The sequence below is a fragment of the Podarcis vaucheri genome (genome assembly GCF_965113315.1).
Source record: "Podarcis vaucheri genome assembly, chromosome: 2".
NCBI lineage: Eukaryota > Metazoa > Chordata > Lepidosauria > Squamata > Lacertidae > Podarcis > Podarcis vaucheri.
Genome location: NC_138760.1, coordinates 72425664 through 72440550, shown reverse-complemented (window position 1 = coordinate 72440550; position 14887 = coordinate 72425664). Strand labels below are relative to the sequence as shown.

The 14887-nt window shown below is 43.1% G+C and overlaps 1 protein-coding gene across 1 annotated transcript; it reads right to left on the bottom strand.

The window, feature by feature from the left end:
- Positions 1 to 208: 208 nt before the first annotated feature.
- Positions 209 to 14267, bottom strand: UBLCP1 (ubiquitin like domain containing CTD phosphatase 1). Its single transcript, XM_082213772.1, has 11 exons — positions 14189 to 14267; positions 12938 to 13117; positions 11884 to 11975; positions 10808 to 10893; positions 10608 to 10723; positions 10251 to 10349; positions 9102 to 9139; positions 8699 to 8797; positions 7708 to 7824; positions 3205 to 3332; positions 209 to 1265 (listed from the first exon to the last, which is right to left on the bottom strand). The coding sequence occupies exons 2-11, from the start codon at positions 13089 to 13091 to the stop codon at positions 1238 to 1240; spliced, it is 957 nt and encodes a 318-aa protein (XP_082069898.1). The 5' UTR covers positions 13092 to 13117; positions 14189 to 14267; the 3' UTR covers positions 209 to 1237.
- Positions 14268 to 14887: the final 620 nt, after the last annotated feature.

The following is a 14887-nucleotide window of genomic DNA, read 5'->3' as shown; positions in this document are numbered from 1 at the left end:
GTGGCCTGCTTTATGAGTGGGGCCCAAAACAAACTGGGAGAGCCCTAGTGGATAGTGGAAGCAAACCACATACACACAGCATACTTTGTTATACATCCAATCAGGAATCAAAAGTGGCATAAGTACAGGGCATGGATAGTTCAGTCAGTAGAGAATGAGACTCATGGCCTTGTTTGTATTGAAGCTTGAGAAAACAATGGAACACAGGTTTTAAGAAAAGGCATTTATTATTATTATTATCATTATTATTAGCAGACCTGCTATAGTTCCTTAAGAACAATATATGCTATCTTTATTTGAAAGGAGCGATCTGCTTTCAAATACAAGAATGGCATGACAAGGGTCTGTCGGTAATGCGAGACAGCAGGCGCATCACACTTCCACAGTGGAGGTTGAAGCAGCACAAGTGACACTTTAGAACAGCTGTGGCTGAATATTGCCAGTAAAAGAGCTTGTATCCTGACAAGATTTAACAAGAACAGAACAGCTAATGTTCATGCTTTAAGGAATTAGGCTCTTAGCTCTTTTCAGGTTTAAACCTTTACTCTGTTAGATTTTGTTGTTGTTAAACAAAAAAACAAAAAAGGAATGCTTTTCAACCAAGCATTAAAAGGTTTTGTTTTCAAATCCCTCCTCTTCTCTCCAGTCATAACAGTTTTATTATCACAATCCACATATGAAGGCATCTTTGCCCTCTAGTGGTGCTTTCCATCCTTAAAACTGTTTTGTACAAAAGGAACACTTGACATACTAATACATAATTTGACATCTTATAGTTCATAGACTTAAATACCATAAACAGGGAAGGGGAAATGGTTTCTAGAACTGAGAATGCAGAAAAAACAAACTGGCTCCATAGTAAATATCTGGGTTGGGGGATTTTCCTCTTTTTTTTGGTCTGAATGTTGGGGGGTTTCCACCCCATTTCCAAACAATGTGGTCTTTAAAGTTTTGGGGATACTACAGTAGCAGTACAAATGACATTGCTTTTTAAATAGTAACCCCAGAGATAAATGCAAGGGAGGAAGGGGAAAGCAAATGATTTTCCCTTTCGGTTGTTAGTGGCGATCTTCAGAAGAGAGACAGAGAGACCTAGAGCAAACCAACGGGAAGACCAAGTATAAGCGGTTGTTCGGGTGGTTAAGTCAGTGTCCAGCACTACTTTATTCTAGCTTACACAAGAGAAAAGGTCAAAGGGTCTCTATGTTCCGCCTGGTTTCAATGTCACAAAATAAAGCTACTGTCCTTGTTTCTTTGAAAGGTACCTGAAGAAAAAGCCAAAAATAAAACATTTATAACAAGATTCAACATACACAGGGTGTGCATTTAAAACATGGAATTACTGGTACAATAGATTCTTGATGTTCTGAAAGCATTCATAGTACTATCCTAGTTTACTTCTTCATCTTTCAGCACCTCCTCTATTGAAATAGTTGTAGTCTTGATGGGTAGCAGGAGTAAATAAATCAATTATAAAAAGAGTTAGGCAATATGCACTGCTCATATGCCCTAGAATTTTAAGAGAGCATTTTTCAGCAGTAGCACATATTAATATTCTAAAATATCAGCACAAATCTTTCATTCGTTGTTAAGATCCAACCAGTAAAACAAACCTTTGGGCATTAAAAAATTCTCTCAAAAGTTCTAGACTGAGCTGTCTAAATAGCATTCTGAAATTTACAGCTGGTGGGGGAAAGAAGTACGCACTCAAAAAGAGGGCAAATTATTAAAGTGTCTAAATCATGTCCAAATTGCTCAGATTCATGCCTTGAGCATGTGTTATCAGGAGTTATCAGTTACTTTAGCAACTGTGGCATAAGAAAGTACGTTGTAAGATGAATGTGGATGTTCACACTCACGACTTTGAGTGAAGTGCTGGGCATTTCCTAACCACAGCCTGATTAAAATGTGCTAGAACCATCAAGTCCAGATAATATTGCTTTGCAGAGCAGGTGTGAGTCACACATCTACAGCCGATTACCCCAGATGCACTTTTAATGTCTACTGACCAATAGCAACTTCTTGCCTCTAATTTCTTAGCTTCCAACAAATAAATGTCGAAGTAAATATAAAATTTATCAGGAGGTGATCTCAACAGCGAACACAGCACATAGATCTGGACTGAACACCAGTCAGTTTGCAGGACTCAAAAGATCAACCCCTTGCCGATAGCACAGATGCCTTCCAAACTACAGCCTAGTGCTGGTTTCATAGTCCTGAATCGTTCGTCTATTCACAAAGCCTTCTCCAACATGGTATTTTATACTACACCTCCCATCACTCCTGTCTATTGGCCATGCTGGCTGGGTTTGATGGGAGTTGGAGCCTTAACATCACCTACAGGGATGGAGAAGGCTGCATTACTTTATGTCAGGCACACCTGCTCTAAAGTAAAAATGTTGCACACTCCACCTACAAAGAGACTTTAAAAAGTAGAGCTGGTTCAGAATTCAACCCTCCTGTATAGATAATAATGTGGCCCACCTGTCTAAACCGCTTCTGGAGCAACGGAAAACAGTGACAGAAGCCACAGCGCACGGAAACACCGTTTACCTTAACCGTCCAGTGGTCCTTTACCTGAACCTTTTACCTATACATAAAAATACAGAGATCTAACCGAGATCCCTAAGGTCAAATCCTTCACACCAAAATGGGAAATGGAATAGAAACTTTGGTGGTCCAAAATTTAGAAGCATTCTGTCTTAAGGAGGAGCTATGGTCCAGTTCTCAAGGAAAATGCCTTAATGTTAGCTCCTTCTCCAAGTGAAAATGCTTGGTATGCATTTTCATTGGAGTCAACTGCAGTTAAGTCTCAAGTACAGAGCCAAGACTGCCAAGCCACGTACAATGCATGCAGCTAGCAGAATTTTGAGACGCACAGACTTCTCTAGCCTGAGTCAGCAAGTAGATTCCACCAAGGTCATTGGGACTATTTGTTTTATATGTAACTAGGAATGCCCTGGTTGCAGACATAAGGCTACTGTGTTTTTATGGTGATCCCACCCTGCCATGGTATTGTCTTTGTCACTTTCCTAAACATTTGCATATGAAAAAAATCGTACACAAAATGCTAACAAATTGAACCGACACTAATTCAGGCACCTCTGCTAATGGAGTTGCTATCAGTTCAGATTGGGCCAGCAGGAAGCGAAATTTGATATTGTTGAAGCACAATGCTGAACAAGAACAGCATTTCATCCTTACCTTTCCCAGTGTTTGTGGTTCAACTCCAAAAAGTCGTCTAATTTTGCTATTTCCTTGAGATACTGAGTAAGTTTTAGAAGCTCTTTATCCTTATCTCTGTTTAAATGTGCTTTCATGAAGGGTTTTATCTGTTGAGAAAGAAACCAGGTGTAAATGATACATATCTTAAAGAGAAAAATAGAGAACATACCCAAACTTAACATGCTATCATTTGTTGAGCAGATAATATTGCAAGAACCTGTCTAAGAACATGACCCTTTGGCTCAGTTCTCTGGTTCCGTTCTACTTGCCAGGAGGGCTCCATCCCTCCCTTCTTGCAGAGACCTGCAATGTACTCTAAAAGCCCAAAGTATTATTTGCAAATGGACTTTTTCCTTCCCCCATGTCCTATTCATATCCACGCAGTAGCTCAAACAATCAACCTTTCAGAGTATTTGCAAATAATGTTTTTATGAACTACTGAGTTGCTTCTAGCAACTTACATCGCAGCATAGCAGCTGCTGAACTCAAGGGCAACATTCTCCTTGTTGCAGGATACTTACTGCTAAAAACAAACTAGCAAAAGCTCTTTTTAAAGAGCCAATCAGGCCTCCATATGAACATGAACTCACAACACAGGCAAGCTGTATTTTGAGAATTTACATTATGGCTTCTATATATTATACAAGGTGGTTATTATATGGGGAAACATGAAGATGACTATTCACGTACAATTATTCATACAATGTCACTTAAATGCAAAGCCACTCTAAAAGTAAAACATGTAATTTTTCTACTGCAGTGTCGCCATAGGCAGATGCATCAGTACGTCCACACATTTAAAAAGTCAGAGGGTGGTGAGAAGTGGTCTCACTTCACAACTGCAGGTCTTGCTTCTTTCCCTCCCACCTCCTAATCCACTGCTGCCAGCACCTCCAGCATCGACCTCTACATGACATTCTACTCCTCTCCCTGCCATCATCATCATAACTGTGCTGTGTTTCTACAAGGCAGGGCTGGCTTCTCTTGATCTCGTTTGCCAGGAAGGAAGGCAGTCTCCCAAATGCAGCCCTCTCTTCTAGGGCCCATATACAAAGAATGGTGTTTCTTCCGGTCTTAAGAACTACAGTCTCCCATTGCGGGAAGAAAATACGCACCATGCATTCATCCACTAAAAAACCCACTCAGCACTGTCAACTGCTGTTTCCCAATGGAGAGTACTCTGTCAAGTACCCTGATTGGAAGCTTGACTGTGACTAATCACTAATACGACAGTTAGTGAAATTTACACAGCAAACTTTAAAGCTACAAAGGCAACAGGTATGCCTTTTACCCAGTAACAGATCACATACTTTGGGTGCAGAAGATCTAAGATCTAAGCCCAGGCATCCTCCATTAAGATTACTATCTATCTAGTTATCTATTTACAGAGTACAAGAACCTGGCCCTCTGCCCTGAGGAGCTTACAACTGAAAATGTGACACAAGGGAAACAGAAGAATAGGACAGGGGAGGAATATGTGATTGTCTCAGTTCTACATACTTCAGCTTAGTTACATGCTAAGACCCCAACCTGAAATCTTAGAAATTATAAGGGTATCAGAAAGTGTGATACACTCATAACTTATTTTCACCACAGATAGCCTCTAAGCAGTTTGCAGACCAATAAAAAATGCACCTGTCATATAATAAGAAGCTTAAAATAACAACCACAGCTAAAAAATAAAGGAAAATAGCATTCACATGGCAATCAAAAGCATGCTGGGATAGAAAGGTCATCAAGTGCCTGAAATTCAATAGGGAGAGGAGGACTGCTAGATTATCTCATCTGGGAGGAAGTTCCACAGTTGGAACTACACTACTGGGTGCATAGCTGCTGGTCGATATGAGGCATGCATCTGCATCATGGGGATCACCAACAGAGACTCCCATGAAAATCTCAGGGATCAGGTAGAGATATAAGGAAACAGTCAGTCCTTAAGGTATCCTGAACCAAAATTGTTAAGGGCCATGTAAATTAATACAATATGCTGAGCTAACAGCAAAAATCCTAACTGTGTCTACTCAGAAGTCTTACTGAATTCAATGGTGCTTACTCCAAGGTAAGAGAGGCCAAAACTGCAGCATAACCTCTATTATCTACTCTTGAGTGGCAGTGGCTGCCAAAAGCCAGGGCAGCACTCTTCCACAGCACTACCACCTAAGACCCTTTGGACTGGAGATGGCAGGGACTGAATTGGGTCATTCCATAAGCAAAGCATGCGCTCTGCCAGACAGCACATTGTTTCAGGCTTCAGTTTATCCCAGAACTCTGTCCAAAAGGAAATAAAGAGCACTCTGTGCATACTTAATTGCTAGGTACACAAAAACTAAGCTGGAGAGACAATTGCTGTTATCTTTGTCACCGTAGTCTACAGTGGGGACCACGTCCTTCTGAGAGGCTTCTAAAGCTCATTCCAAGCACCACTTGTCACATTTATCAAAGGCCTGCGGACAATAAGTTAATCCCATGTGGAATGGCTGATTAAATTCTGTTGCCTCTGGTAGAACATCTGATCTCGATTCCTTTTACAGCAGCATTTCTCATAAACGGTCACCTCCAATTTGTCTTGCTGTCAATAAAAGTCTGAGCTGCAGCACACCGGCTCTCTTTTCCCAGGGGGAGGCAATGATACCGCTCTGTCAGCGGTGCACTCCATCAAGCCACCATCTAGTTGAACAGCACTTTTAAAGCAATTTCCACTCATCTGTCACCATTTCTCAAGAAGCAGAGAGACTTTACAAAGGGTAACGCTTGTACCACAAGAGCCAGATGTCTTTTCCAGGACAAACATTTTCCAAAAACACTGAGATGTTTGGGAGGCAGGGGCGGAAAAAGAAGAGACACTGACATGTAACTTTGTTGACAACCATTTCAGAATGGGTACATCCTGTCCCTTCAGTTCATTCAGGCCACATTTCTCTCGTGGTCTTTAATACTTCTGACAGGTCCCTACAGAGGCCTCTGCCACTGGTGCATTACAGCAAAAGCAACAATATTCTGCTGCCACCTTGTCATAAAAAGGTGATGTCATAAAAAGGGAAAATAGTTACCACTGGCAACACAATGGTATAAATAGGAAGGCCACTGCAGATTAGCAGTTAAGATGCTATGGAGCAAGTTCTATTGGTCTAAATACCTACGTCTGAGTAGGCCTACACAGGGCTCCTCAGTAAGAGACTGAGATGCGAAGCTCCTTATTTAACTCTTGCCTGTCATCAACTGACTGGCCTTAGACAAGTGGTTATGTAAGCACATGTCTGCCTGCAATATGGGGGTGACAGTGCTACCTGGCAGGAATCAGCTACTGAGATAATGTGAAATGCTTTGGACACACCCTAAGCACCTTATAGTATGAATGCTAAACACTATGTCTTCAAATTTCCATTATTTTACATTATACCTTTAGTCTAGGTACTAAAGCACAAATTACCTACATTTTTGCAGACAACTTATTTCTGGCTCTCTTAAATACCCCCACATCAAAACTTTGATAAGCAACTGCCAGATCACTACAAAATATCTTGTCTTCACATGCACTGGGGCATGGGTGGGGTGGGGTAGGGAAGCTTCCAAAGAACATTGTAGCTATTATGAGTGCTTTATCATAGGAACGATGCGGTGCAGTGGCCAGAGTGGCAGGGCTGGATAAGAGAAATTCAAACACTAACTTGGCTTTTAACTTTATCTAGTATCTTTGGAAAGTCAGGCTTTCTCAGTTTAAGCTGCCTCATAGGCTGATTGTGAAGCCAGAAACATTGGCTCTCAGCTCCTTGGAGGATGATGTAAGATCACAAATATATGATAATCCCAAAGGGTAAGTGGCACAACTTCCGAGATCAAAGCAATTCCAAATAATGGCTGAAATCCAAAAGCTGAAATGTGTGCATGGAGCTGTGAAGACAGGGAAGGTCAGCACAACCAATAGAAAATATTCATTCGAAGACTAATTCTTTCCATACAACAATGTGGGAAGTGCTGCAATCAAGATGGCACAATGAGGAATACAGATACTGGCATGTTGGTACAACATGACCTGCCACCCAACCAACAGTAGTGCAAACAGGATCAAAGACCCATTCCATTGGCACCATTTCCCAAATTTCAACCCACTTGAGTTTTCTTCCTCTAGGCTGTTGGCATCCATCTATCTCGAGAGACAATGGACCCACTATCAGTCTCATCTGCTCAATCGGCCACAGCCTGTCTTCATATGAAGGAAGTCCCTAACTCTCTGGGGATTTGAGACCCATTGGCTACCTCACCTGGTTTAGCCAGCCAGTCAAGACATTAGCTGGGATGTGGGCACTGTCACATGCCAACAGCTTCAAGGAGCCACAGGTGAGAGCTGAGTGCGGGGTGAGGAGCGAAGGTGGATAAACAACCCCAGAAGGAGCACAACTTCTCCCCTACTAGACATATTACCCCTCCCCTAACACCCCATACTAGGTAAACTGGCATTTATAAACAAATGCTAAACATTACCTTTAGTCCATTTTGTGGGTTCATAAGAAAATTTCGTCCAATGTCATCAAACATAATAGTATTTTTCTTGCTGTAAAACTCTGAAAATTTGCCCCATATGACACCCAAGGGTTTCACCTGTAGATGTAAAGTTGTAAGAAAACCTCAAGTGAAACAGCATTTCAACAAAAGAATTTACCATTAGTATTCTGCTTTTACTGTATAAAGATTATTTGCAGAAATGTGCTCCTGAAGGATGGGGAAAACCACAGAACAGATTTGGGAGCAGGTGTGGGAGCACCCAGGAAGAAGGGAGAAAGTCCTGTAGCATTGGGGGAAGCTCTTGAGTAAACAGGAGAACTTCACTGGATACAACCCGTTCTGAAAGTCCTTGTTTCTCCAGCTAGCACAGCAAGCAAGCCAAGCTCTATTTCTTTTATATGTATGGCTTGGCATGCTTACTTCTTAATTTTGGCATGCTTACTTCCTATGGAGTGACTCAAAGCAATTTCACAATTCAATAAACCCATATAACAATTGCATATATAAAAACTATTTCAAATCGAGTGCAGATACCAATTGGGATAAAAATATCTGGAACGTTTGTTGAAAGAGGAGTCTTCAACAGGTGGTAAAAAGCCAATCAGGTCTCTTAGAACTGTTGCTCTTAGTGTGATGAACCTATTCCATATTTTAACATACAGTCATATCTTGGTTTTCGAACAGCTTAGTTCTCGAACGTTTTGGCTCCCGAATGCCGCAAATCCGGAAGTGACTGTTCTGGTTTGCAAACTATTTTTGGAAGCTGAATGTCCGATGGGGCTTCTGCAGCTTCCAACTGGCTGCAGGAGCTTCCTGCAGCTAATCAGAAGCCGTGCTTTGGTTTCTGGACGTTCGACTTCCAAGGTACGACTGTACTGAAATCTGAATTGCATACACTGATCTTTAGAACAGGGTGCTGATGGGTGGGTGCTCCTGCCTTGAAAAAAGAGGTCGGTGAGAGGACACTTACATCAATTAATCCTCGTCTTGGTGTGTGCACAGTTATCATGGCCGCACTATCCAGCATGAAGGTGATCTTGTAGTTTGCATTGGTGCTCACTCCCAGCTCCTGCAATGGAAAACAATACCTAAGGACATTTTGCACACTGGCTCATCCCCTGCTATAGTTTACCAATCTCCTATCATTCTCCTCTCCTGCTTGTCACCAGTAGGAGCATCCCACGAGAGGAGGGAGGTATACATGGGAACTTAGGGCCAAAGCCACAGTAATAATCACGCCAATTTTAGCACTTGTAACAGAGTTCTATGCTATGACTAAAATACTATGAATCATTTTGTGAAGCAGATCATACAAAGAACATTCTAAAACACCAGAAAATCAAAACACACACAAGCTTACACATCGGGCTTACTTTCATTTTAGCTTCAATCCACTTCATATTGGTAGCAGCTGAAAGGGAATAAACAAAGCATTTTCAAGTGAAGTATTTTCAAGGCATCTTTTAATACCGTGTCATCCTATTCTGGGTATTAGCTAATTATTCAGGAATGCAGGCTCCAAATTAGTTTTCAATGCAGCAAGTCCCTCTCATCTGAACTGTTTTTCAGTTTCACCTGCATTCGCATATTCGTGGCAAGCAGCTCATCCAACAATTGCATGAATCTGCCCAGGGAGTCTCTAATCCCAATGCTACCACCATGTCACTGTAACAGTGTGTATTCCTATTTATCTGAGCTCTGCTTATCTTAGGTATCTGGATACCTTGGGGCTTATTTTAAGTGTGAACTACTGTAAAGATGCTGAAACAAAAAGCACACAATGTTTAATATATCAACAAGAAAAAGCTTTTAAAATACAATGGGGGTGCAATACAGCATTACTTTGCTCAACCACTCAATTTGACACAAGGAGAAGAGGGGAGCATTAGATCTACTTCTGTACAACAAAAACACAAACAAATGGGAAGTGTCAAATAAAGTGGTTCAACAGCTGGCATTAAGTGTGTTTTCCTTCTCATGTCCTAGATCCCAGGGACCATGCAACGAGTTCTGAACACTCAAGGGAGACTTTGATTTGAACTTCTCCTACAGTAGCACACACAGTCCCAATGCAGCATGACAAACTTCATTTAAAGCAAGGCAAAGTTTCACAATCACTCTACTGGGCATCCCCAAGGCTTTGGATTACCTAAGTAGGTCTTTGGATCCTAGCCCATGTTTACGGCCAACAGGGATTCATAACCTGTTTTCTGAATCAGAGTACTTGCCCCAGAGAGTATTTCATCAAGTTGTTCAGGAGGGTATTTTAAATCAAGTATTGATTTTCGTTCACACAAGGGTTCTGTGCTGATTGTCCCGCAAGGGCTGAAGCCTCCATTAAACTACCTCTCATGATTGCTGGCTTGAGAGATGTAATACAACAGAAAGGTTCAGCATCAAGCACTGCGTAAAAGATGCAGATCAAGTCCACAACATCTCCAGCAGAGATCCCTACGTCACAAATGGCAATGCATCTCTAGGCATAATGAAAACGCTTTCAATTTGTGAAGTAAATAACTTACACCAAATTACAATATCATAGTCTTCGTATGCAGATGTCAGGAATTCATGCAGATACGGCCTCATCAGCTCAAGCCCAGTCTCTGCACAAGATCTATGGTCTAGAAGAAAGTCAACCAGTTCATATTAGTCATTTAAAACCTTATTTGAATGCCAGCATCTTTTCTCCTTACCTGTGCTCTGGCATACACCTACACTCCATTCAAGGGACCATGTGCATAGCACCCAGGGCTGCAGTGGAACCCAAATGAACCTACCTATACCCAGAGAGCAACTCTCTGGTCTACTGCCAAGAACCATGAGATCAGCAGGTACCAGGCCCAGGGAATAATGTCTTGAAAATGAAGTACATTACTTACCAAACAGGGTATAATCAACATCCAGGACCAACAATTTCTTCCCTTCTCGCGGAGGGTTCAATATTTCCACTTTATACTCCTTAACTCTGCGGGAGATTTTCAGCAGATTCTCTTCCCTAAAAACAAACAATATAAATGACATGCAGCTGTTGCATATTTATAAGCCAGCCAATTATTTATCTATTCAACAACAAACTCACCTATTCTCGACTTCAACCACTTCCTCTTCAATGTCAAAATCATTGACTACATCTTCATTATCAGGCGGTGGCCCAAGGACATCTTCCTACAACAAAAGTAAAACACCGAAAACTTATTTTATTACAATCGTACCTTGGAAGTCGAACAGAATCCATTCTGGAAGTCCGTTCGACTTCCAAAATGTTCAAAAACCAAATTGCGGCTACTGATTGGCCCCAGGAAGATCCTGCAGCCAATCAGAAGCTGCAGAAGCCCCGTCAGATGTTCAGGTTCCAAAAGAATGTTCGCAAACCAGAATAATCACTTCCAGGTTTGCGGCGTTCAGGAGTCAAAATGTTTGAGTTCCAGGGCGTTTGGGATCCAAGGCACGACTGTATTTGAAAGTTCTTGTACAGAAAAACAAAAAGAGATATACTTCTGCTTCCATCCCCTGCCCTTTAAAAGTACTTTTGCTTTTTGCCAAGGCATTGTCTAAACAAAGAGCAACATTCAGAATTAAACATCACACACTGCTTAAAGCACCAGTTTGGATACTTTTTACAGAGGATACATAAAGAGAATAAAGTGGCTGATCAAGTTGACAGCCCACAAAAATGGAAAATATAAACATGAGGAATCAGTGATGAAGCAAATTAAGAAAATGTGAACAACCTATACATTCTTGGCTGCTTTGGAAGAATGCAGTTATTTTGGTGGCAAGAGGGTAGAAAATCAATTGGTTAAAGGAATTTAAGAAGGTAAGAAGAGCCTGCTAGATCAGACCAATGGCCCATATAGTCCAACATCCTGCTCTTGGCAGCCAACCAGATGCTGTGGGAAACCTGCAATTCGGATTTGAGCACATGAGCACTTTCCCCTCCTGGAACACCTTCAGTTCACACCACATATAAACCAACCTCTGGCTTGAACAACTTTTTGTCAGTTAACATTTAATCATAAAATTAATTACACTGCTTGTTCTCATACATACACATGAACCCTACATTATTTCTAGGCAATTACATGTCTTTATTATAATCATTTTTTCTGTCATTATTAATTTTTTATGTGTTTTAAATAGAAAAAAGTATTTTACCAAGCTTTCCTCACGAGTCCCCATCATCATGATTTTAGTATTTGGTTTCAATTTTAGTGATCCAAGCTTAACATCATTGTCTGCTGGCTTGCCTGCAATATAAACAGATTACAGCTTCCTCAGCAAAAATGAGCGATTTCTTCTGCAGCTGTTCCTTTCTCCTTTCACCTGATTTGTATTTTAAAACACTAACTTATGATCTTAGGCTGCGGTCCTATGCACACTCTCCTATGAGTTAATTCCACTGAGAACAATGAGTGTTACTTCTGAGTAGACGTGTATAATATTATGATATTGGCAACCTAGAGTAAGATTTTCTCTCCTGCTCCCTGATGTAACTTATCCTCCTTCCCCTCCCCAAATGTGTTCTAGGGGTTCCTGCAACCCACTGGAACAGATTTAGCATGGGCACATGTAGAGAGAAGGAGAGGAAGTCCCACTGAGCAAACAGAAGTCTTTCTGCTGGCAGGACAACTTTGCTGGTTACAATCCAGAGTTCTTTCTTTCTTTCTGCTTCCCACCCCCCTCCTGGAAGTGCAGTGTCAACAACAAAAAGTGAACCCCCAGCCTATTTTTTGAAGGTCACCTAATACTTGCTGATATTCATAAAAAAACATTAGAAGAGTGTGCTGAATCCTAGTCTCACAGTGGCCAACCTGATGCCTGCAAGAAATTCTTGCAAGAAATTCTGGACTGGGGGAAACCTTGGCACCTGCACACATTGGATCATTTAACACAGATTAGTTTTGCATATTCTGATTCTCAATTCTTGCTTTGTTAAGTGTGTGTAAGCACATGAGTGGGTCATTCTAGAAAAAGAGAGAGAGAAGGAAATTAAGGACAATGGAAGCCTTAAGTTGACCCACCCCAAGTTTAGGAGTCAGTCTTCTCTCCACCATGACAATTTTAACACATGGACCAGGCAAGAAGAAAGTGTGGATCTGGGACAAAAGGCAACAGATATCCCTTAGCAGCTGGCCAATTTGACAACCACATCTGTTTCTGCAACCCTACTAAACAGTGAAAGAAAGGTGGAGCATGAAATAAATATTACCTTTTACTTTAAGTCCAAGAAGCTTTTGACGCTCTGGGAGCACTCCAGTAAGTCCTTTGAGGGACTGCTTGAGATCCAGCACTGTGTCTTCTTCTGACAAGGTGGTTATCAAAAATTCCTGCCCACCCCATTTTATAATAAGAGAGACAGCCATATTTGTAACATATGTTCAAAATATACCTATAGGGAAGGAAGAAATGATTGTCAAAAGAATTCTAACATTTTAACTTCTTTTCACTTCTACTTGGAAAACCAGACAAATACTGCTGCTACATTTTGAACAAATTAGTGGTCCACATCTGTGGCATTTTTGTATAAATTTGGAAGAGATTGTATAAATTGGAAGATATGTCAAGAGACTTCAGCAAAGGGGAAAGCTGCGTAAGTCAGTAATATATTACATTACTAGACACCAGTTCCCAAGGGATACCTGCTCATGTCCACACCAGCCACCTGACTGGATAATCTGCAAGCTTCAAAAACCGTGTGTGCTGCCTTGTTTCAGAACACTAGAATTATCAAACTCTTAATGGGGTCTCCTGCATATTTAAGAGGTGCGGAGACCAGAACTCTGCCAACTGCAGCCTTCCACTTCAGTAAGGAGCCACAGCTCAGAAACAGAAGCACGGTGCCTTGAAAGCTTCAATCCCTGGCCTCTCGAGCCAGGGCTGGGAAAGCCTCTTGCCTGAAACTCCGCAGCACTGCTGCAAGCCGGCCGTGGGCGACACTGGCCTAGATCCTCCAGCGGCATGACTAGGTGTTACTTGCTTTTCTGCACGTGGACTGGAGAAAGGAGCCGGGCCAGGCGGCGGGCTTCCCTTCGAGGAAGCTCATCGCCCCTTTCTGCGTAAAACGGCAGGCGCTGCGCAATTCATATAGGTTAAGGGACGCAGACAGGCTCCTGCTGCACCGAGGGCTGCGTCCTAAAGGCTCCCAGCAGGTGTGCAAGGGAGGGAGGTCTGGATTAGGTCCCCTGCACCATCGCCGCCCCCTCTGCATGGTCCGGGCCTCGCGCTTCCACTAGCAGACCCTTGGAGGTACTGGGGGGGGCGGTTGTAGGGCGCTCCTTACTAGCCATGTTTACCCCCCGAGTGCCACCCACGGCCTTTGGGGTGCCCGAGAGGGGCGGGGCAGGGGGAGAGGGCGCCCCGCTCTGGAAGACTTGCGGGCTGCGCCCATAGGGGCTCCCGCAGCCCCGCCGAGCGCCGGCCGGACCATAAGGAAGAAAGAGGAGCAGCCGCCCCGCCTCACCCCCAAGAGAGCGTCCCAGGAACCAGCCGCGCCGGAAGCAGAACCCGGCGACCGGAGCTCGCGCGCCGCGCGAACCGGAAGCACTTCGCGCTCTCGGAACCTGGACGTGGCGAGGGGGCCAGATGGCAGCACAGAGATATAGCGAGGGGAAAAAAGTAGAGCGGACAGCCCGGGTTTCGCGTGTGGCTCCCCCCCCCCACTCCACCCACACAGACGGGATTTCCGAGTTCCCCTTGCAAGAGTGAGAGCCTTCGGAGCGTGTCATGGCGGTTCAGGGACTAGGGCTGCTTGGGGAGATCAAAGAGAATGAGGGGCTCCCGACGGCCCCGCAGTGTAGGTTGTGACGGTGCCGTGGCAGCACCAGGGCTTGCAGGGTCGCTCCCTATTGCCTCCAGCAGATCCTGCTCGTTTCACCCTCTTGCGTCTTAGTCCCAGACGGGGTGGACCCAAATTATAGCCTACATACACACAAGCAGACGGACACCCTACAGAGAACCAAGGTCCCGATAGCTACAGGTTTCCGTGTGATCTTGAGCCCCTTTAGAAGTTTCTATATCAGCTTCCACCAGCGACTTATTAATACCCAAGCAGGTCATATGCAGGTTTTGCCAGGAACTTCGCTAGGATGGCTGCCTTCGTGTGATTATGCCCTTGCTTACAAGTAACTTTCCATATGCTAACCCTGCAATGTAGTCCAGA